Source organism: Mustela putorius, unplaced genomic scaffold (genome assembly GCF_011764305.1).
Source record: "Mustela putorius furo isolate JIRA1106 unplaced genomic scaffold, ASM1176430v1.1 tig00000198_pilon_pilon_pilon, whole genome shotgun sequence".
Taxonomy (NCBI): Eukaryota; Metazoa; Chordata; class Mammalia; order Carnivora; family Mustelidae; genus Mustela; species Mustela putorius.
The window spans coordinates 1,512,305-1,537,013 of record NW_025421311.1 but is presented as its reverse complement, the minus strand read 5'-3'; the positions used below and the strand labels follow the sequence as shown (position 1 = coordinate 1,537,013).

Sequence of the window (24,709 nt, the reverse complement as noted above, 5' to 3'; positions counted from 1 at the left end):
GTAGAAAACACCCCCGAAGTAGCAACACATACGTCAGACCAAACAGAAGTTAAAGCAAAGGTCGTAGCAAGACAAAGAAGGTGCTGCGCAGTGATAACAGGATCCAGCAAGGGCGAGTAACGGTCATGAGTATCTATGCACCTGACATTTGAACACCTAAATGCAAACGTTAACAGAGATAATACAGTAATAATCAGGGACTTTAACACACCCCTTACATCCACAGAGATCATCCAGGCAGAAAACCAAAAACCCATTTCTGTGTGGGGCACGGGATTTTCTGTAGACGAGATGCCCGGTTAGTCCACAGAACAAGTTTAAGTATACTGAAGACTGAAATCATATCAAGCTTCTTTTTTGACCACAAAGATATGAACTAGAAATTACCAGGAAAAACATGAACGAAACAAACAGGTGGGAGCTAAACCCCATGCTACTAATGGGTCAAAGAAGAAACCTAAAAGGAATAAAAAACTCACAGAGACAAATGGAAATTAAAAAACAACAATCTGAAAACATCGGCACAGACAAAGCAATTCTAAAGGAGGGCAATTTACAGTGATGCAGGCTGACCTCAAGAAACTAGAAAAACCTCAGATTAACAATTTAACCTCACACCTAAAGGAACTGTAACAGAAGAACAAAGCTCTAAGTTAGTAGAAGAAAAAAGTAAAGATGAGAGTAGAAGTCTGTGAAATATGAACTAGAAAAAAATAGAAATCAATGAAACTAAGAGCTGATTAGATGGACTCCGAGAGAGAGAGAGAATATATGCCATCACCCCTGAAACAAGGAACGGCCGACACCTTAGAAATACAAAGGACTATAGGATACTAGTACGAAAAACTATTCTAACACACTGGACAATCTAAAGAAATGGAGACAATCCTGGAAACATCAAACCTTCCAAGAACGAATCAAGTAGTAGGACATCTGAACAGACTGAGTACTAATAATGAAAGTGTGAATCAGTAATCCACAGTACTCCGAACAAACAAAAACTCCCAGGCCTGATGGCTTCCCAAGTGTAGTCTACCAAACATTTAAATAAGATTTAACATCCTCCTCAAACTATCCCAAAGAAATCAAAGAGGAAGGGAAGCTTCCAAATTCAAACCAGCTGTCCTGACAGAAAAATCAAAGACACTACAAAAACAGAGAACTACAGGCCAATATCCCCAAAGAATATAGATGCAGAAATCCTCAACAAAATATTAGTTAAGGACATTCAAAAAGACATAACGGTCACTCACCATGACCAAGTGGGATTTATTCTGGGGATGCGAGGACGGTTTGACGATCTGCAGATCATGCAGTGCCAACACCATGGTAACAAAATGGAGGCTAAACATCACACGATCATCTCAGTAGATGCAGAAAAAGAAAAAAAAAATTCAACATCCACTCCTGATAAAGACTCCTGGTTAAAAAAAAAGGGATTTAGAAGGAACATATGTCAATAGAATAGAGGCCTTGTAGGACAAACCCACAGCTAACACCATACTCAGAGGGAAACAAGGTTTTCTCTCTAAGATCAGGGACAAGAGGTGCACTCCTGCCACATTTATTCAAAGTGACACCGCCAGTCCTAACCACGACAATCAGACCAAAGAAACAAATGCCACCCAAGCCAGTAAAGAGGTAAAAGTGTCGATGTTGGCAGATAATGTGATAGCAGAGGTAGGAACCCTACAGATTCCACCAAAAAAACAAAAACAAAAAAACAAAAAAAACACATTAAAACAAATGAATTCAGTGAAGTTGCAGGACACAAAATGAATATACAGAAGTCTGTTGCATTTTTACACACTAATAACAAAGTAGCTGAGAAACTTAGGAAAAAATTCCATTTATAATTGCACCAAAATGAAAAAAATGTCTAAGAAAAATCTTAACCAGGGAGGTGAAACCTGAGTGATGTAAAGCCCATAAAGCTCTGATGAAAGAAATTAAAGACAATACGAATATAGAGACACACCAGACACACAGGTTAGGAAAGTTAATATTGTTAAAATGTCCACGCTATTCAGAGTAACGTGCAGAGTCAGGGCAATCCCTATCAAAATACCCACAGCATTCTTCATAGAACTAGAACAAATCATCCTAAAATTTGTAGGTACCCACAAAAGACCCTAAACAGCCAAAGCAATGTTAGACGAACAAAGCTGTAGGTACCACAATCCCAGGGTTTGAGCTCTATGACAAAGCTGTGGTCATCAGAACAGTGTGAGACACAGATCAAGAGAACAGAAAAGCAAGCCCAGAAACAAACCCACGCTCATGTGGTCAGTTAATCTATGGAAAAGTACACAGGAATATACAATTAAAAAATGATCCTCTTTTGAATAAATGGTGCTGGGAAAACCAGACAGCTACCTACAGAAGAATGAAATTGACCATTTTCTTATGCCATTCACAGAATAAACTTAAAATAGATTAAAGTCTTAAATGTGAGACAGCATATAACTCCCCGAAGCAAACACAGGCAGGAAGCTCTTAGCAACACATTTTCATATCCATCTCCCGAGGTGAGGGAAACAAACGCAAAAATAAGCCAGTGGGACGACACCAACATTAAAAGCTTCTGCACAGCAAAGGAAACTATCAACAAAACAAAAATGCAACCTACTGTAGGAAAGGAGATATGTGCAATGATACATCTGATAAGGAGCTAATGTCCAGAACATCCAAGAACTTCTGTGACAACCCCAAAAACAAGTAAGATGATTGAAACAAGAGGCAGAGGATCTGAGCAGACATTTTTCCAAGAAAAGACACAGACGGAGACAGACATGAAAGATGCTCAATACCGCCCCCATCAGACACACATATCAAAGACTCACAACGAGATCTGAAGTCTCGCACCTGTCGGGATGGCCAGAATCAAGAAGACAAGAAACAAGTGTTGGTGAAGATGAGGAGAAAAAGGAACCTTCGTGCACTTTGCTGGGAACGCAAACGGGCGCAGCCACTGGAGACCGCAGTGAGGCTGCCTACAAAGTCAAAGTGGGAGCACCCGAACTATTCCCTGATCGCACTACTGTGTATTTACCCCAGAAACATAAAAGCACTAACTTGAAAAGATACCCGCATCCCTCTGTTGACGGCGGCATTCCTTACGACAGCCAGGACGTGCGCACTCACAGATGGCCGACGGGCGGACAGCACACGGCACATGGACGGACTCGCGGACATGCACACACATGCTCGTCCACATTCACATGGCCACAGAGAGCGAGCGAGCCCGCTACTCGGGACAAGATGGTAAACAGAAAGGGTGTTCTGCCAAGTGAAATAAGTCAGAGAAAGACCATGTGGGTTCATCTCTACGTGGAATCAAAGGAACAAACCAAATGAACCAATCAACAATACAGAAACAGACCCCAAATACAGAAAGCAATGCAGGGGTCGCCCGAGGGTGTGGGGGTTGAGGGGACGGGCAGAGGGGGTGAGGGAGTGCCAGGTGCCGCCTTCCAGTTGCAGAATGAGTCGTGGGGGTGAACGGCGTAGCCCAGGGCATATGATCAGTGGTACTGACCATATGGTGTTTTCGGGGGACAGACTGTGGCCCCGCTTGTGAGTACAACATGGCTGTGTTGTTCACCTGAAACTCACGTAACGTTATGTGTCAACCGCAGTATTTCTTCCCCTGCCTAATCCCAGCACAGGGACACAGCCTGCTAGGAATCTGATGTGTCTTAACCTGTCAACACTCCATGTCTGCACGGCTGACGTGGGAAATAAAAAACATACTATATGGTAATCCAGATTATCAATAGAGGCTTTTTTCCTTAGCAGGACATCCATTACTTAGAAATCAGAAACCATAATGTTATTCTTTCCATAACAAAACAAAGATTTTTAAATGCCCGATACATTTTAAGACTCATAAAGGATACGATATTTTGACTCTAAATTTGTTCAAACACGGGTGACATCAGAATGCAAACAAAAAATGCCAAGGCCGAGACTATCTCATCCCAATGGCGGCGTGGCCTTACCTGGGGAATCCAGCCCACACAGCAAGGGAGAACGGGAGACACACTGGGGGAGTCGTGGTGATGTTCCGAGAGCCGGCTCCCATCAAAACTGCAGCCTTCCAGCAGCAGGCCGCCCATCTGTTGGGGAAACAAGCAAACCACTGAAAGCCACGGGCTGTCTGACGCTTCAGGAGCCCCTGTGCGCTAGCGAACGCCCCAAGGCCAGCACATGCTCTCCTGACTCCGGACGCCACATGTTCTGAAAACCAAGATGACGGTCTCTGATTGGAGAATGAAGAAGGTGAAGACCGGGCCAGTGTTCACAGGACTTTTGCCTCTCGGACTGTTTATTTAGCAGATAGTTCAGAAACAGCTCCTTAAAATGTATTTAGCTACTACTGCAGGTGTGTCGATGTTAGATTAGTAGAAATATAATATAAATATGATGGGACATGACCCAAAGTTAGTCTTTCTCCAAGAGGGTGAGAGAAAAGTGTAATTAAAGGAGATCATGTGTGCCCCTTGCTTGGGGTTCTGATAGCATTTTTTGAAGAAAGGAATAAACTCCGAAAGTTGAAGGTAAAACACCCGTGCCTTGCAGAGCTGGGAGCGTAATGAAGAGTTCTCTTTCTCTTTCTCTACACTAACTTTGCTGTACATTTAGAGAATTATGAAAATAAAAATATAAATGTATTTCTGATAATATTAGTTTCATGTTTCTCTTTGAAAGTGTTCATCCTCTCAGTGTCTGCACTGTGAATCCAGCCGGAGCTTATCCAAAGGCAGCAGAGGTCAAGCCGGTCCTCTGCGTTCAGAGCCATATCTGTAGGCTCATAGTGCAGACTTGATAGAAAATACAGAATAATCTCTTCTCTTTAAAGGTTTTATTTGAGAGCGAGTGAGCGAGCATACCCAGGGGGTGCAGGGGCAGTGGGAGAATCCCAAGCAGAGTTCACATGGAGCACGGAGCCCAACGTGGGGCTCAATCCCAGGACCCCCAGATCATGACCTGCGCTGAAACCAAGAGTCTGACACTTACCTGTCTGAGCCATCCAGGTGCCCGAAGACAGAATGATCTGATAAACATTACCTAGTACTTTCAGGTTTTATCAAGTGGTAATGGAAGTGCTCTGGCCTTTAAAGTCCAGAGAAGCTTACCAGAATGTAGCCGGGAGCGGGTTGAGGGAGCGTGGAGGTGAGGGGGTCACGGTGGGGTATGCCTGGACCAGTAATTCTGAAGAGCTCATTTTACAGCAAGATTGCTGCACCACAGGAAAGACAGACCCCTTGTTTGTTAGTGAGAGCGCTGATATAAGAACAGAATTATGCAAGACCTAAGTTTAATACTCTTTCTACTCCGGCACAGACGTGATGACACTTGGGCCACTTTGAGAGTTGACAAAGCATGGTAGCCTTGACAAAATGTTAAAATTTCAGAGTACCTGCTAATTTCAGCACTAGAATATCTCTAGGTTTCAAGCTGAATTAGTCTGTCTGGAATGTGTAGACACGGTTCTCACTGAGAGAGCCCCAACTTGACCTTGTAACAGGCGGCTCCTGAGACAGAGGTGCATCACTGCTCCTGCTAACGAGGAGCTGCCGGCTGAGAAAGCACACTCTCCGAGCCTTGTTTCATCGCCGGCACCTCTGAGCCCCAACAGCCATCTGGGCTCCCCCAGCCTCCCCTGGGCTGCCAAACTGCCCAGACCTGCCACTTCCAAGAAACATCTTCTAAATCCCCCCTCCTCTCTCCGCACCCTCCCTGACTATCCTATCATGAAATTTAAGGGTCACCGGTGGAATTGAAAGACCTCCTTACTCCTGAGAATGAAACTAAAATGTAAGAATGCCAACACGTAATACTGCATTGTTTGCATCGTAAAACAACATACAGGGGGTTGGAAAGGTCTCCACAAAGGTCCCCCGTGTTTCCCCTGCAGCTCTCCTTTAAAGGGAAGCGTGAACGAAGACAGGCTCAAAACATTTCCTGCATTGCTGAAAACGACAGTTTGGAGGACCTCATCAGTCTCCAGGCCGATGGATTTCCTACTGCTCAAACCAACAATTTGGCAGGCTTTACTCCTCCTCAGCAGAGTACTGAGCCAAGCACCCAGCCAAAGAGGCAGTCCAACAGGAGCAGAACACAAGACCAGAGAGACAGCCCAAGGCAGAAGAGAGCTCCCCCAGCTCCCACAGGAAGCGCGGCACGCGGGGACACTAGGTGGCCCGGCCTTCCCAAGCAGCCCTGTGGCACAGGAAACACAATGACCTGACTGGGCCGAGGCCTCCTCATTTGCCCTTTGGGGTGTGGTGGCCTCAGTGGTACGGGGGACAGCAGGGGGCTCCGGAGCTGCCGGGAAGGTCCCCTCCCTGCCACAGGCCAGCTCCAAGTGGGGACACGTGGGCAGCCTGTCGCCGGCAGACCCTGCGCCTCATAGCCCTGCTGGGCCACGGCAGGTCAGTAGCAGTAACGAGGACACCCTAGAGGAACACGGTTCAGGGACTGGGGATCAACAGACACAGGTGTTCTCTTAGGCAGATCTGGAGGGTCGGGGACACTGACCGGTGAGGGGAACTACAGCCTTGCCTGAACACGTCCGTGGCTGACTCGGCCTAAGTTGCGGGAGGTTGAAAGAGACCTAGACACAAACGCACACCCTCCCACACACCTGAGTTTTCAGTCTTCCAGTAAACATTCTTAAACCCGTTGACAAATGAGACGACAAGGACTCAGATAACTCCATGAATTAACTGCTCAAAGTCACGTGGTTCTTTTTTGGAGAACTAAGATTAGAATACCGTTTTACTAACTATCCGCCTTTCCCCTACAATCTACAAAACATAACATAGAAGCTTGGGGTTTTCTGGTTGTAGATACTTTTACTCCTATGTTGTAAGAGCAGAGGTCACATGGTTCCAGAAACACTAGCATGCTCTGACTCCGAATGTAACCCATTTCCCTTGCTGTTCATAGCAGTGAACATCTGCAGAATGAGGCCTGCACCATCCGTGGGGCTCCCAGCAGCCCGAGACCGCACAGCCTGCTCGGGGCACGGCTCCTGGATGACAGGCCTGCCCTCCCTGTCCCTAATGGCTGGGCCAGAGTATCAGACCAGCAGCGACAGAGAAGGTTGTTCTTATGGGTTAGAGGCTCAGGTTAAAATGAAACACAATGGGATGAAAGAAAATCCTTCTGATGCCTTCAGCTCCGGGGGAGAACTGTATAGCCAGCTCTAGAGAGCCAAAAGAGAAAGATCCAGCTTGTCGTTGAGAGCAGATCTCTGGCACACCAGAAAGCCACTGCAGACGCTACAACCCCACCACAGGGCCTCTGTTACTAAAGGCCCAAACTCAACTGCCCAACGAGGGCTCAAGTGAGCACCCACCATGTAAGAGCTGTGGCTCGACGTATGTGGGATACAAACCACGAGAACAATGCCTAGTCTCATGGGACTTTCATTCCAGTGGACTAGGACGGACAACGAGTAAACCTAATAAACAGACTCTATAGTACGCCACAGAGCACTAGGGAAGTGAAAACCATGCACCAGGGAACCACAACTATGTAAACAGAACCTGTGAAAAGCCACTTGCCCAGGCTGCCTAAGAGAAAGAACTGGAGTCGGACATTTGGTTGACTTAAGACTGAATGCATGTGAGGCCCTGGAAGACACGGTGGGGACACGAGATGGGAACCGTCTGTGGGCCTCTGACACACCAGCCACCGGCCCCACGTGCCGTGTCAGGGCAGCAGGCCACGGGTGGGGAGGTGGCCCCGTGTGCGGACGGGGACGAACGGCTGGAAGGGGCCTGGCTGCGCACCAAGGCTGCCGTCGCTGGGAGACGTTGCCACTGCAGACTGTGAACTGGTTCTGTTATTAACATGTGCACGAGTATGTTGCTAGAGTTACTTACTATTTTAAAAGTAATGGATTCTTTCACTGTGTCGTGTCATTAGTGTTTGATGTTGTGTTCCAAGACTCACTGTTTACGAAAACACCCAGTTCTCCATGCCCTCCTGACTGCCCATCACCAGCCTCACTCATCTCCCCTGACTCCCCCCTCCTCTCCATCCCTTTGTTTCCAGGACCCCATAGTCTCTCCTGACCCATTTCCCCCTCTAAAAGCAATGGGGTTTTAACAGGAAAGCCACCAGAGAAAATTTATGCCACAAAACATGGTTTGAGTGGCTTTCTTTTTAAACACAGAGGGCTGGGGGCGCGTGGGTGGCTCAGTCAGTGAAGGGTCTGCCTTCAGCTCAGGTCATGATCTCAGGGTCCTGGGATCGAGCCCTGCATTGGGCTCTCTGCTCAGCGGGGAGCCTGCTTCCTCCTCTCTCTGCCTGCCTCTCTGCCTGATCTCTCTCTCTCTCTCTCTCAAATAAATAAATGAAATCTTTTAAAAAAAAAAAGCACAGATGGCTTGAATTTTACACCAAACTAATATACTCACAAACTGTAACCTCCATAAAAACAAGACTTGGTCTATTTTCCACAAACTAAACTTTATACTTGCTTTATTGTACAGTTAATATTTAACTGAATTGAATTTTAGAGCAAGAAACCTAACCAAACTTCTAGATTTGTATCATTTTTTACCAAAAACTACATTTTTCAATACCTTGTGTCCCTAACAGTCTTATTTTTAGAGTGGAAAGCATTTTTGTTTTGTCCAAGCTGCTTCATCCTAAGTCTTGACTTTGACTTTTCACATAGGAGATACGATATTTCGGCTAATCTTCCACTAAGATAAGCAAGGTCAGTGACGGGAGTTTCAGAATCATTATCAAGTTGGCAATATTATTACATTTAGGCCTGGATAAGCATCAGAATTACCCCTACCTTAATCTGCAGCTTTGCCTCTCGCAGCCGACCCTTCCACGAGGCTACGAACTTAAGGCTGTCCACCGAGCAGCCCATCGCCCTGTAACACAGAAGCAGCCAATGTTAGAAAGCATCTCAGGAACTGAAAAACAGTAAGGCTGACATGTTCCTCTTCATTTACAACTGAAATATTTATAATATGCACAGAAGCAGATTTCCTAAATGATGCAGAGTCTTAGACCTCACGCCACATCTGTAAAGGTAACGGCCTACAGGATCCCCTGATGCTAAGGCACCCAGGGCTTCGCCGCTCCATCCTCTGCCTCCCGCCGGACCACCACGCGGGAAGTGTGCCGTCGTGCTTATTAGTTGAACCAAAACACGGACACTTATGAGATGACCCCCAGGCACTACATACGGAAATCCCCCCGAATCAACACAGAACTAAATCTGGTTCCGTTTACTTTTCCAAATACCTTTTAGTCCATTCTAATTTATTTAAAAAATCAGTCTATATGATACGATTATCCAAGTGTGTCCTAAAAAAAAAGAGCTTGATCTTAACTATCAAACCCTGCTCCTCACCAGTAAGCCTGGCCAGCATGTCTAAAAGAGGGGTCTGCAAAAATTAAAATGCTTCTGCGCAGGGCCCAGTGGTCACCACGGGGAGACACAACGTGGCTGGCAAGACTGAGAAACCCCACGCGTACTGTTCTTTCCCGTTGACCCCTTTACCTATGAGTGGCTCCTCCGCCCACCCTATCAGACATGGCTTATCCAGGTCAATCACCGACAATTTAAAAATTAAATTTCATCTTTTCAATTCTAATAAAAATATCATAATTCTAAGCAATATTTTTCAAACTAAAAGTTCCCTGTTAAGAAATATCAAGTACTAGGAAATAACATAACTCCCTTGATTTAATAATAAGTTTCTTTTTTTTTTTTAAGATTTTATTTTATCTATTTGTCATAGAGAGAGAAGCGAGAGCAAGCACAGGCAGACAGAGTGGCAGGCAGAGGCAGAGGGAGAAGCAGGCTCCCTGCCAAGAAAGGAGCCCGATGTGGGACTCGATCCCAGGACGCTGGGATCATGACCTGAGCTGAAGGCAGCCGCTTAACCAACTGAGCCACCCAGGCGTCCCAATAATAAGTTTATTTCTGAACAACAACGCAAATGTGATTGCAAGCGCAGGAAGCAGAGAGAGAGACGCGTCAAGAGTTCGGCTCACCTTGCTGTCTCCTGGCGAAGGGCGTTGAGAAACGTGTCTGGGTGGAAGAGCTCTGACAGGTCGAGTGTGTCAGACAGAAGAGCCTGCTTTTCAGCCCTCTCTACCCAGCTCTAGAGGGGAAAGAATAAGACACACACCCATTTAAAAACTTTGTAAACATGGAAAACAAATCTGTTAAAGAACTACTATGTAGAAGTCATGTTCAGTGACGAAGTTACACCATTCCCAGCTGCTCCAAAATAGTGCCTGGAAAAAAGAGATCCTGCTTTACGTCGGGAGTCTACTGTAATTTGTTTTTGATATAATATCCATCCACCATAAAAAAGCTTCCTTGCACAATCCTTTGCTGGTAAAATTCTACTCCAAATAAAAAGTGTAAAATTAGAAAAGTCATCTCACAATCGGCATTTCCACTGGGGCCAATGCTTCTCTTGATGAGCCGCGGTTCAGAGTGTGCTCCGAAGCTGACCGGAGAATGGGGTCCGAGCACAGACCCCCAGGGCCTCCGAGTCCTGGTCCTGCGAACTGAATGGGCCCCGATCCAGACTGCCTGCAGATTTGCCACCTTTCTGAGCCAAGTAGTGCAGAGGAGGGTCACATCTAACAAGAGAGGGTTCTTTGGTAAAAGGTATTTCTGCTCAGTCTGCTCAGTATCTGGCATTTTATAAACCCGCTATGTCCCCTGGAGAAACACACATCGTCCCCTAGCATGTCTTAGGCGTCTCACACTATCGATGGGCTTCCTGCGTGCTAGCTGACCCTGCACTCCCCCGGCCACTGAGCCCCAAGCGCCCTATTCCCCTCGCCGCCCAGGACTCGGAGGGCAGGAGGCCGACTGAAGCGGCCCCATGCGATGGTTTCTGTGCAGTCCACAGGGCAGGTGCTGAGGCACCATAGGAGAAAGATAACTTACTGGTGATTCCCGTGTCCATCCAGGTCAGTCCGTCAGTCTGTCAGCCCGGCTCAAGCACAGATGCAGTAGCACAGTGACATCAGCCAGTACCACCCCCCACAGCGGTCATCCACTCAGCCATTCACTTTGTATAATTATGAAGGCTGGGGACACGGTGATTACTCACTCCCGTGCGGAGGAGCTCTGCGTCCCGTGCTGCAACACCCCGTCCCCCAAGCACGCATACCTGTCAGCCAGGTGCGGAGAAGCCGCTGCACAGCCCCTGTGTTCGTGGGAATGTCCAGTGCCTCTAACCTCTTCCTGCCTGCAGCCCTAACACCTGTTCATCACACTCTTACTTAAAAAGCAGAAACAACCTAAAAAGAGCTCTTTAGCAAACTATAATTATTTCTTCTTGGATATTACCTATTTTAAGGAAGTTTAAATTATTGTTTATTTGGTTTACTCCCTATGAAATGTTTTCATTATCTGCCTTCTACTTTCATTAGCTAGACAAAGCTAACAAATTATGCTTGCAAACATGTTTCAAATTAATACTATCATTAATTCTTAAAATTAAATTTTAATTCAAAAAATTTCAAAACAGTTGTTGCCTATATTAGATATGCAATATGTTTAAATTAACTAAAAATTAAAGTGTGGCTAATAATCATGTTTTTACTTAAAATATGAATTAATAACATTAGTAAGAAAAAGGAAAAGCTTCTATAATACAAATGTTTTTTTTAGTCCATGGCGGGGAACAAACGTTTTTTGTTAGGCTTGGAGGCAGACTAAAGCAAAGGCATATTTGATCAAAAAATCTAAATAACAAAGATTCTTTTAATATGTATATTGTCTTTGAACAGCAAACTTCACAGAAGAAAACACAGTGAAGCACATTTTTTAAAAATTACATTTCAGCCTGTTTGGAGCAGCTTTCTTCATACTGTCAACACTGGAAAGCGACCAAGATGTCCTTCAGGACATCTCGGACTAATGCACTGAAGCACCGGGCTGTCAGCCATGAAGGACAGGAGGACCTTCGATGCACACTGCCAAGGCAGAGAAGCCGTGAGAACAGGAGGCAGTTCCAAGGGACTGCGGTAGCGCAAAAGGCGAGAGACTCTGGAGACAGGAAGAAGACCGGCGACTAGCCAGGCTGGGTGAGGGGTGCCGGGGGAGGAGTGCAGAGGGTTTCGAGGGCAGTGAAAGTACTGTGTGTGCTGCCATAATGACGAGCGCGTGTCGTCTACTTTTCCAAACCCATAGACGGTCACACATCAGGAACACTCTTGAAGGTCAACTGCGGACCCTGGGTGATCACGACCCATCAAGGCAGGTACATCCTTCGTTTTAAACCAAACAAACAAGAAGGAGAGTTCTATTCTTATATGAACCAGTATAGACAGAATTTTGAAGGAAAAGGCTTTTCCCTGAAAAACTTTTCATCTACTTAACTTAGCTTTCATTCGTGAATACAACTAGGTATCACTTTTGTATAGGCTAGAGTTGAGAAAATAAATATACAACTGTACCTTTTCTTTTTAAACATTACTCAAAAATGTTCTTCAACTGATTTATATATTAGTCAAAACTAAGCTTTTTAAGGATATAAAAGACAGAGACTAAAGCTATTAGCTATCAGTAATGAAGCTGGTTAAATATAGAATTAGATCTATATCCTTATTGTAACAAAATTACATTCTTGAGATGAACTCAAAGAGCAACAGGAAAGCATCAGTTATACACCACAGGCAAAACCCCACTGCCCTTCACATGTTCACACACGTTTATGAGATGTATCATGGATCTATACAAAAGGAAGCTGAACTTCCATCTCTGATCAAAGTGAGAGAAAATATAAGAATTCAATATTTTATACGGGCAGTATCACAGATCACTGGGGAACGGAAAAACTATTTAACAAATGATGTTGAGGAAAAATGTTCATCATGACTGGCCATCAGGGAGATTCAAATCAAAACCACATTGAGATATCACCATGCACCAGTTAGAATGGCCAAAATTAGCAAGACAGGAAACAACAAGTGTTGGAGAGGATGTGGAGAAAGGGGAACCCTCTTACACTGCTGGTGGGAGTGCAAGTTGGTGCAGCCACTCTGGGAAACTGTGGAGATTCCTTAAGAAATTAAAAATAGAGCTGCCCTATGACCCTGCAATTGCACTCCTGGGAGTTTGCCCCAAAGATACAGATGTAGTGAAAAGAAGGGCACCTGTACCCCAATGTTCATAGCAGCAATGGCCACAGTCGCCCAACTGTGGAAAGAACCAAGATGCCCTTCAACAGATGAATGGATAAGGAAGATGTGGTCCATACACACTATGGAGTATTGTGCCTCCATCAGAAAGGATGAATACCCAACTTTTGTAGCAACATGGACGGGACTGGAAGAGATTCTGCTGAGTGAAATAAGTCAAGCAGAGAGAGTCAACTATCATATGATTTCACTTACTTGTGGAGCATAAGGAATAACACGGAGGACATTGGGAGATAGAGAGGAGAAGGGAGTTGGGGGAAATCGGAGGGGGAGACGACCCATGAGAGACTGCGGACTCTGAGAAACAAACGGAGGGTTTGTGAGGGGAAGGGAGTGAGGGGTTGGGTAAGCCTGGTGGTGGGTATTAAGGAGGGCACGTATTGCATGGAGCACTGGGTGTGGTGCATAAACAATGAATCTTGGAACACTGAAAAAATAAAATTTAAAAAATAGAAAAATATTTTACTGAGATTTTAAAAATCAGAGGTTTAAAAAAAGCTTAACAAATTGCAGATCTAGATTAGCCATCATTTTTAGGACATTTAGTAAAAAAAGAGTTTTTTGAGATTTACTTAAGGTAAGGATTTTCTGTTCAAGGTGCTTCCTAGAAAACATATTACTGACAAGTACTTTGCTGAGCTATTTGTACGGGGTGCCGACAGCTGGGTAGCCTCCCTGAGGGCTCACTTCTGTGCTCTTTGCAACTGCAGTCCAATGAACCTACCGCCCAGAGCCCTTCCACAGGGTGCGCAGGTGCAGCCGGCTGGGTGCAAGGGGCTCAGGACACGGGGCTCTGACGACAGAAGGCACAGAACCGAAGGTGAGGGAAACCAGGACCACGTGCTCCAGTTACACTGGCCACGCCACCATGTGGCAAGGGCTTTCAGGGACTCAGGATGGTTCACGACCTCCTGGGACAGGCTCTGACTACAGCAAGAAAACTGTGGACAAGTTTGCTAGAGGAGGCAGGTGGCCAGACAGAGCAGGGGAAGAGCTGAGGCCCCTGGGCCTGGAAACTGCAGGGACACCAGCCACTGGGGCAGCTTAGGGAGCAGCTAGAGGTTCACCAGCGGCCTCGCCCCAGGACCTGGCCCTTTTGGGAGCATGCGCAGGGAAGGAGCCCTGGGGCTGGTGACCCCAGGGCTGACAGGATCTTATTATCATATCATTTGCATTGCTGTGTCCCCTGCACCCTCTATAGATGCTGCTTCCTGAAGATGGGGGATGTGAGCAGCTGCCCAGGCCTGAGGGAGGAAGCCGGGGTGGGGGATATGAGAAGGAGCACCTGGGAAAGGGGAGACCACGGAGACCCCCAAGCACAGGATGTGGCAGTCCGTGGGCTCAGGCTGTTCCTCTGTCTGGGGGCTGGACCCTTCCCTTGGAGAGCCCAGACCCGGGCAGAGTCCCGCAGCCCCGGGACACCCACACTGGCCTTCTGCGGCCACACCACGGCTGTGGGACACAGAGGGTCCCTGCAGCTAGGTCCTTCCTGAGCTCACAAGCCCACACCCTGACGGGGGCGGGCAGTGCTGATACACGGGCGCCCACAGGCCCGCCTCCTGCGGGGACCACGGCCTGTCTGTGGAGCCTGCGGATGCTGTGGGAGCCCTGGGGGGTCTGCTGACACGGTCTCCGCAGGCCTCCGCAGTGAGGAGCCTCTTATTATGCCGCGCTAGTAGCCGCTGAAATTGGTATGCATGTGACCAAAGCGAGATGCAGATAAAAATTCAGGGAAGATTTTGTTATCTTGAAAGCCAATTATGTTGCTATATTGTCACATTTCTAGAACTGAGATTTATCTTCTGCAAGCAGTTTATAGGCTCGCTTCCGCACAACTGCAGACGATCACAGACCACAGACTACCACTTAGTATTCCGAATGTGCAAGACAGCTGACCACAGGCAGAATTTACTAGCTGAGAGTGTGGAGAAATTACTGTCCCTGTACAAAATGGAACTCCTAAAATCCGGTAATACTACTGCTATAGCAATAGCTCTATTTTACTGGGTCATATTTCGGTTATGCACCCTAAGTTCATTTTATGATAGTGACAAAACAGTTTAAAGCTTGGCTGTATGTTAATCATAAATCTCAGGATTTGGGCTAAGATGTATTTTTTTCATGAAATTCCACTATTAATCTATTTATTTGTTATCTATTTCCTTCACTAAATGTAGAGATTCCTGTTGGCAGGAATTCATGATTTCCTCATTACTGTGTACTTCCAGCACTTAGAATAATGGAGACACAAAACAGAAGCTCCATAAATAGTGAGTGAATGAGTGAAAGAATGAATGAATATGAATTAAAAAGATCCATCACATACGTGTTCTGGCTGAGTACCGTATAGAAAAATAGGGATGTTAGAGGTTTTAGAGAGCAAACAGACTGCTTTTTCAATTCTGTTGATATGCCTTCCTATGCATACTTTTGCAGTGTGCCTACTATGTGTAAAACCTTATACTAGGGACTGTGAGAGTTACTAAAAGGAGTTGGAAAATAAAGACTTTTCTAGGAAGGCAAAGTACTGCAGAACTTTCCAAAGTAGAGTCAGATATCCCAGAATACAAATGAAAAACTAAAAAGATAATTTTAGTAAGACTGCCTTTAACAACTAGGGTTTCAAGAGAAAATAAAGCAAATCTTCAAATGTTAGATTAGAGAGTAAAAAATTAAACTGTAACATCTATCGGGCAGACTTAAATAGAAATTAAATCTCATAAGCATGTCACAGATGCAACAGAATACATATTGGGGGGTAAATCACGAAGGTTAAGGAAATGTCAAAGAGATTCATGTCAGTTTCCTTGAGAATAACCCTAACTGTGATCGAATCATTCATTTATACATTAGATACTGAAAAGCTACCTGTGCAAGTCCCTGTTCCACATGCTTGGATAGAGCAGTAAACAGACAAAAATGTCTGCCCCTCTGAAGCTTCCGGGGGGAACACAAAGAAAATTCAGGGAAATGCAGAGAGCATCAGCTGGGGATGTAGGCTCCAGAGAAAAACGAAGAAGGAAAGGAGGGGGCTACGACCTGAAACAGCGTGGCCAAGGAAGGCCTTGCTGAGAGGACGGTGGGGCAAAGAGCTTAGAGACAGAAAATCCCTTCAGTGAGAATCTGGGGGCAGCACCTCGGGCCGAGGAAGCGGCAAGAATATAAGCCTGGGGAGGGGGTGCCGGTCTGGTCACTGGACAGCCCCGAGGCCAGCGAGGCTGCAGCAAAGGACATGAGGCAGTGGAGAGAGGAGGAAACCAACAGGGAAAATGTGTGACCTTCACCTGACCTTCACCTGCCAGGGGGTGGGGGAATGGAAGGACGGTGTGACTCGGGAGATAAGATGTCTCGAGGATATTCCCAGGAGAGGAGGGGCAGTGTCTCATTCATGCTGTAGCCAGAACATCCAGGCTGCTTGGCTGAGAACCAACGGGGGGGCACGGGGGAAGCAGCACAGGTAGGTGGTGGCCGCACTGATAATGACATTGGTCCAGGAAGTGGCAGGTCAGGTGGTACATGTGAGTGTTCTCGAATGTAGAAGCAAGATCATGTTTCTGTCGGGCTGGACACACACGAAGAGAGGACGGAGTTAACAGTGATTCTGAGATTCTCAGCCTCTGTCACAGGAAGGAAGGAGGAGTCAATGACTCTTGCGGCAATGGCTGTATGGAGAGAGGCCAACGTAAAACGTTTCAAGTGGGAGAGTGAAAATCTTTCTAAAATGGTGCTGATAGTTTATGGAATGATCAAAAACTGGCACGTTTTTAAAGAAAGGGCAGTTGAGAGTGAGTTCTTTCATTTACCATGTAATTCCTGTAAACAGTTTAACTATTCTTGAAATTGGGGTTGCATTTCTCCCATCTTTAAAAACGGAAATTACACCCACCTCATGTGCTGTAAATATTACCCGATCTCATGTACAGCATATATGTGCCTAGTCTCCAGAATGAGCTCAGTTCTTACGAATATCTGTTTTCTCTTTTCTGTCCTTCATGAGATCATTTTAAAAAATCTGGGGGGGCGCCTGGGTGGCTCAGTGGGTTAAAACCTCTGCCTTTGGCTCAGGTCAGGATCTCAGGGTCCTGGGATCAAGCCCCACATCAGGCTTTCTGCTCGGCGGGGAGCCTGCTTCCTCCTCTCTCTGCCTGCCTCTCTGCCTACTTGTGATCTCTGTCTGTCAAGTAAATAAATAAATAAAATCTTTAAAAAAAAAAAAAGTCTGAATATATAAAGTGGCACAATGACAAGAAAAACAATCTGAAGCTCAGATTTTACATCTAGGAAAATGAGAAGGGCTACTTAGATGAACCTAAAAAGGGTGTCATGAGACGTCGAGATCCAGAAATGCCGGTTCGAGTCCTTAGAGAACAGTCAAGGTCAAAGAGGGAAGAGTAAGAACTAGAGGCTCTCAAGATTGTTTTCAGTGACCAGTCTTCTCCAAGTGAAGAGGAGAAGTAAAATGTAACAAATTGAAGAAGTAATCTGTGTGGCTAAGGTCACAAGAAGCATCTTAGCAGACACCTTAGAAACTGTGCCTGAATATTATCTGATCATAAGATAGAACACAACATCTAAAAAGAATCTCAGGAAAAACAGAGGGAGGGAGGAGTAGGGACTGAGAGCCAGGCAAGGGAAAGGTCTGCTTCCGGCACTGCCGGGTGCGGAGGGTAGGAGAGGACCCAGTGTAACAGCACTGTGGGCAGAAGGGGGGCCGTGGCAACCTGGTACCGCACCCACTTCGGGCCTTGTCCACGATGAACCCTGGCCCTGGCAGGAGGAGCCACTTGGGCAGAGTGGGGACGGGGGGGACACAGAGAGACTCTAGGTGACACCACATCTGATATTTTCTCCCAGAGTTTCGTTGTTTAGATGGATAGCTGTTTGGGGCGCCTAGAGGCTCTGCAGGCTGAACGACCAACTTAGTTTGAGCTCAGGTCACCATCTCCTGCCGTGGGGTGGAGCAGGAGTCCGGCTTCGCGCTCAGTGCAGAGTCTGCGGCAGATGCTTTCTCTGTCCCCCGCCCCCCCCCCACTTGCTCTCTCTCTCTCTCTCTAATAAATAAATAAATAATCTTAAAGGGAGAGAGAGAGTTGTTTAGATTGCTGTTGCTTGTTTAGTTATCTTTACTCCCTGAAAGACCTTAAGGAGCATTTATATGACGTGCTAACGCTGGTGTTCACTACTTCTGTTTACTGTTCAGATCTTCCCAGCCTTCAAAGTTGCTAAAGGTTGATATACATAAGTAACAAGATTTTAACATAAGAAGGAAGGGTGGCCAAATATGGTCGTATACAAGTATATCGGCCAGGGGCTTGAGTTAGAACGATAATCACCACCACTACCACCATCATCGTCCCGGGTAGAGCTGAAGCCGTCACTATCAACTGTAAAACAGAGGACACGGAACCTAAGCAGAAACTCAGGCCTAGAAAATGCGCCTGTGAGCCTGCCACTGGCACACGGCGGTCCGAGTCTGGTCAGCAGTACAAGGACGGTGTGGACACAGCACACAGTCCGTGTGTGGACACAGTCCGTCCACATGGTCAGAGTACTGCTCTGCCACCCCAGCCCGACCGGGTCCCAGAGGCGAAGGTCCATGCATGCTGCTGGGACAGAAGCAGCTCACGAGCTGGGAAGGAACAGAACTGCGGGTGTGCGGCCAAGGGACCCGGCTGCGGGAGGTGGAGAATAGGAAGACGGAGAAACAAAGGCAAAGGCTGGCACCAAAGTATGTCGGAATTTGCAACAACCAGCCCAGGAGACTCGGAATATACGGGCTAGACACGCTGCGGGGGTAGTCAGGACGCCAAGAAGAAACAAAGCCTGGAAATCAGGAGCCAAAGAAACTCTAAGATGTTATTTCCAAAGAAAAGGCAGAAAAACCTGAAGCCAGAGAAATACTTCCCGAATCCCCACAGGAAATAACCTATCTTGTCCATTCGCCTGTTCATTCAGCAGACAGTATGCTATATTAGAAATACGGGGGTGGGGGCAGTTCTTGCTCTAGAAGATCTTGCTGAGAGGAGCCCAGAGAATGGACGCCAGGATCCCCGAAGACTCTTCAGCGGCGACTCCTTGGGGGCGTAGGGGGTCTCTAGCTCTCCACAAATCACCAACCTTCAATCTTCAACCCCTGGCCACACAGCGGACTAAGACGCCACATGCAATCTTCACCTCTAAAATGATCTAGTTTCCCTTCCTCGGGATCTGCAAGAGGTTCCCAAGGATCAACTGTCATTCCTTCATAAGGTCTTGTGACTTGACCCTTCCTGCCCCTCCCGCCTACTCTCTGTGCTCCTCTCCTCCCTGTGCTCAGTGCTACCTCTGGACGCCTGCCCCCTCCCCTTGCCTGGCGCACTCTGGCCTCTCCCCCGTGGTGGGCTAAGTCCTCCTGCGCCCTAGGCCAGGTATCGCTCCCCTGCTCCCTGTCCCCCGGGACCTCCTGCTGCTTGCTCCAGGGCACCATAATTCCTGCAGGGTGTGTACCCTTGCTGATTCTGTTGTCCCTCTTCTCTGAGACACTGCAAGGACAGTTCCCTAGAACACAGCGTGTCTGTTCACCACTCTGCACGGCTACCTCAGAGAAGGGCTGGACGCCACGGCGGAAACTTCAGGTCAGAAATGACACCTGCGAGGCAGCAACTGTACCAGCTTCCTGACCGTTTCCCTCACGCCCCACTTCAAGCAGCTGCTCCCGGTACCTTGACTGAATGAAGGAATCAAGGCATCAGTGCACGGACACTACCTCACCCGGGCCAGGCTCCACTTATCTGCTCGGAACCCTGTCGCGAGCAGGCTCCATGGGGGACACCCCCAGCAGTGCTCTTTTCCTTCTACATCCTGCCTCCAAATGATGTGCTCTGGGTGGTGAACGCTGCACACCTGCCCGAGGCAGTCTCAGCGTCCAGGCATCACAAGCACCCGAGCTGCCATTGTCACGCAGCACCAACAGTGCCTGTGTGTCCTCACCCTGACTACCCCCGCAGTGTGTCTAGCCCGTATATTCCCCATCCACACGGCTCCAAGCTGCTCTGGACCTTGACCCGGGACATATAGATGGCACCTGTGAGTTCCAGATGCCAGAAGTTACCGCAGGAAGGTAGTCAACTCTGTACGTTTATAACCACACACACAAAAATTGATAGGAAAAAAAAAAACAAGTGGAAAAAACCATGCTCCTAAGTGGTGGCTGAAATGACAAATATTGCTATTCCCTGGTTAGAAGGACAGGAGACAAGCTAAGGTCAAGGGCCAGGAGGGTGCTTTACCATGACAATTCAGGCGAAATGACTATAAAGGTTTTAAGAAATTACACAGTGGAAGTGACAGTGGAAAGGTTTTCAGCTGTGATGATGGGTATTCAACACACTTAGTATCAACGATCGTGCCAGAAAATTGTAATTCATGAAAAACTGTTTTATATGTTAAATGCAATATCCACATGTTTACGGTCATATGCACATAATTAAGCGCATATGCACATATATGACACAGGGTAGTGTAGGCTACTATTTCCAGCTAATAAAGACAGTTCCTGCCCCGATAAGTACAGTGAGGAATGCTAACAACGCGTGAACGGACACATGATCACAGCCGTGCAGTCAGAACACACCAAGAACTTGGGAGCATTCTGTTTTCCTGAGTTACTTGCGGACTACTGTGTCCTTTGTCCCTACCCCCACCCTCCTTCCCGCCTTCCTTCGCTCCCATCTTCTGCCATTTATTGCTTATGTGTATGTCTAGGCACAGGGACAGACAGAAAATCAGTCCTGACTGGTTCTTCTCTGCCTGCTGATTTTAAAGTCATTTTCAGATCCAGTAATTTTTTCTCCAATAATCCTACAACCCAGAGATTAGTCATATTAGAAGCCAAACAAATGTTCTGACGAGCTTGGCCCCTTAAAAGAGGTCTCATTTGTAGAGGGGCACAACAGAGCAGGAAGGGAGGGGAGAGGAGGAACAGAGGAAGGGACGAGCCCCTGCAGGCAGTGCCCCCGAGCTAAGAACAGCAAAGTCCAGCACTTGGGTCAAAGAGGAGCCTTCACCCGCAGAAGGTCAACTTCTTCTGTACTAGCACAAAGAGGAGAGGGCGGGCTCAGAAGGGTGGGACTTCTCAAAGGGTCGCATTTCACAGCTTGAATTTTCTCTGTAATGCAGAATGTGAGGGGTTGGGCCAAGGGAAACGGGAGGTGGTAACAGAATGGTTTTCAGGAAAGCAGTGCACTGGGGGAAGAGGCCTGGTGGAACCAGGGGCAGGGCCAGCCCTTCCCGCATGGGACCCTGTGCAGCCCCTGAGCTCAGCAGCTTGTGTGTGGACAGAGACTAACCCTAGGGCCCTCTTTCTAGGAAGGATGAGGCACGAGGGAGAGTGAGACAAGATAATGAAGTTTCTGAAAGGGGATAAAGTTATGGGCTGTGGATTCCAGGCTGAGTCGGGAGGTTCCAGAAAGAGACAGGGCAAACTCTAAGCAGGAAGAACCCAGAGTCTAGTTCAAAGGTGTCCAGGGGTTCAAAGGCGGAGCCGGCATGAGCGGTGACACAGCTGCAGCTGGACGTGCTTCCTCAAGGAGGCCTCACGACCACAGCAGTCATGGTAAAGAAGCCATTTGTGTAGCAGGTGCGGTAGCACAAGATGAAGGGAGTGAGACACCGCGAAACCACATGGGGGAAGGGGTACACTGCTCACCCCGCTAACCAGCAGCATGTGCTACTCCTTCCAGAAAATGACTCTAGACCATTCCTCATTCCACTCAGTTTTCCTGCAAGTTCCCTGACTGGTCCCTCGGAAAAAAAACTTGATTTGCTAAGAAAAGAAAAAAAGGAAAATAGCAGCTCCCTCCGGGGAGGGGTCATGCTCCACAGTGACTTAGTTACAGCTAGGAATCGGTGTCAGTTACCGACCGTCTGACTCACATACAGTAAACGTGTAGATCCTTCTCTACATTCCCAAAAGGTAGGAAGTGAGCAAAAAACCCCACACGACCATTTTAAAGGAGTGCCCTGTCTACACTGAGGACAGCAGAGGACATGACCTCACGCTCTCTGTACAGCCACGTGTCCATGGGTCCCCAATGCACAGCACCCTCCACGTGCCGCTCAGTAGTGCGCTCTTACCTGGATGGCGAGGGCTCGAGCTACCAGACCACGCAGGTACTGTAAGGGATCTTCAGGGCCTTCCCACTTGCTCTGCCATGCAAGAGGACACTGCAACCGAAAAAGGGTCCAAATTAAGTTTCCATGTATAGTATTACATACAAAAGACCTTTAACACTAATGTGATGGGGAAATATTTTGGCATAATCCACATTATGTGTATCATGAATGTATTCCCTTAAGATACATCTGTTTTCCTTTGATCTTATTATAATAAAAATAAATGACAGAGACAGAATGAATTAATCTGTTTCTCTAAAAGGATATTGTTCTAACTTGGCTATTGTTGATGCGGCTATAAACACGGGAGTGTGCACCTCTTTGAGTCAGTGGTTCTGTATCCTTTTGGTAAATACCTAGTAGCGCGACTGCTGGACTGAGGGTAGCTCTAAATGACGACAGATGCACGGATAAAGAGAAGGTGGTCTGTGCAGACAACGGAATATTACTCGGCCCTTAAATGGAATGAGACCTTGCCATTTGCAATAACATGGATGGAACTAGAGGGGGTTTTGCTGAGCGACATCAGTCGGTCAGAGAAAGAGAAACACCACATGATTTCACCATACGTGGAATTTAAGAAACAAACAGGTGAACACAGGGGAAGGGGGAAAGAAGGAGGGAAGGAAACCACAAGAGATGCTTGACTGCAGGGACCTGTAGTACTGATGGGGGAAGAGACGGAAGGGGCGGGCTAGATGGGGGATGGGCATCAAGGAGGGCACGGGTCGTGATGAGCCCTGGGTGGTGTGTACGTGATGGATCAGTAAATTCTACTCCTGAAACCAATTCCATCACATATGTTAACTAACTAGAATTTAAATAGAAACTTGAAAAAAACAGGATTTTTTAAAGTAACATTTTTGAAACAATAAGCAAACTGCTATGTACAAAGTAGCAAACTGTGTTTTCTAAAAACAGTATCTAGCACACAAAGAAATCAAATTAAAATAGACAAGTTCACTTTATAAGTGGTAAAGATTTAAAAAAAGTCTTGGTTCCTTCAGAATTTCTTCAGATTCTAAACAGAGAAGTATAATGGAAATTTCATCCCCAAAACCACCTTGAACTACATGATGAAGCGAGAAGAAATTTTAAAAGTGCTCTCAATTAAAGTTAAATATAGGTAAATAAAACCATTCCAAAAGAGTTATCTTTTAAATACTGACCTTCTACTAACTGGTATTCTCTAAAAAAACATAATTCTTTACTTTACAACATTCTTCAAGTTCATGTTCATCATACCTTTTCTACGAGGGTTTGCTGGACTTTCCAAACATTATATAAATATTCAAACTTCTTAAGTGTAATAATAGTAAATAATTATTATTATTTAGGAGAATAATATAAGGAGAAAACATCAATTTCATACCCCCAAGCACTGCCTGATTACACAGTAAAGATACAACACCAGGGAATAGACCAACAACACACGGAAAACAGAAATTATAAGATGACGGGAATTCATAGCATAAAAGAGCCTTAGAAATATCTGGTTCAATGACTTCACACGTGTGAAGTAAGCTTTCCTTAGAATATGGCAGAAAAGTGCCTGAACGGTGCTCTGAACTAAGACAGGTGCTGTGGTTTTCAAACAGGCCCCCAAGTGTCCAAGGCTTCTCGCCCAGGGACCCAAAGGAGTGCCCCTCTCCTTAAATAATGGTCCCGTAAGCACGGCAGCGGTGACCCCATGCCAGTCTCCAGGTCCAGGCCTAAGAAATCAGGGGTGCCTGGATGGCTCAGTGGGTTAAGCCTAAGAAATCAGGGGTGCCTGGATGGCTCAGTGGGTTAAGCCTCTGCCTTCGGCTCAGGTCATGATTCCAGGGTTCTGGGATCGAACCCCGCATCAGGCTCTCTGCTCAGCAGGGAGTCTGCTTCGCTCTCCTATCTTGTGAGACTTGTGATCTTGGAACCATTCACCAGATCTAGAAGCCCAGTTTTGGGAGAGGCCCCCGTGGAGATGGCCGGAGGCTCCTGGTTCTCCATCAGCACTGACCCGCCAGCTGCATGCACAGCGGTGAGGAAGGGACAAGCTGTCTTCACCAAATCCAATCCACATCTCAGGTTTCCAAGCTTAAAATAAAGGAGTTTCTACAATGACATTTTAAGCCAGCAGGTGTTGGTGGACTCTGCCATATGGTGATGGGGATTTTGGTGTCCTCCCAGGAAGAGATGAGGCCCCTGTCCCCGCCCCATGAGTACGAGCTTGGTGACAACTACAATACTGCAGGTGTGATGCGGCCTCACATTCAGGGTTCAGGTCTAGGCCTTCACAGGTTAGTGGCTCTCCGGCTCTGCTTCCTGGGGTATATGCTCTCAGAGCCAGGATCTAATGGGGCACGGAAGC

At 46.8% G+C, this 24,709-nt stretch overlaps 1 protein-coding gene across 4 annotated transcripts in view; it reads right to left on the bottom strand.

Annotated features, from left to right (window-relative positions):
* The window catches only part of DYNC2H1 (dynein cytoplasmic 2 heavy chain 1), a 256,629-nt gene that overhangs the window by 12,512 nt on the left and 219,408 nt on the right, over window positions 1-24,709 (bottom strand). For all 4 annotated transcript variants that reach the window (XM_045077504.1, XM_045077505.1, XM_045077507.1 and 1 more), the window contains 4 exons: window positions 22,324-22,413; window positions 10,036-10,145; window positions 8,822-8,903; window positions 4,002-4,118 (listed from right to left, as the gene is read on the bottom strand). In XM_045077504.1, the coding sequence (XP_044933439.1) occupies window positions 4,002-4,118; window positions 8,822-8,903; window positions 10,036-10,145; window positions 22,324-22,413 (399 nt within the window). The remainder of the gene's footprint in view (window positions 1-4,001; window positions 4,119-8,821; window positions 8,904-10,035; window positions 10,146-22,323; window positions 22,414-24,709) is intronic.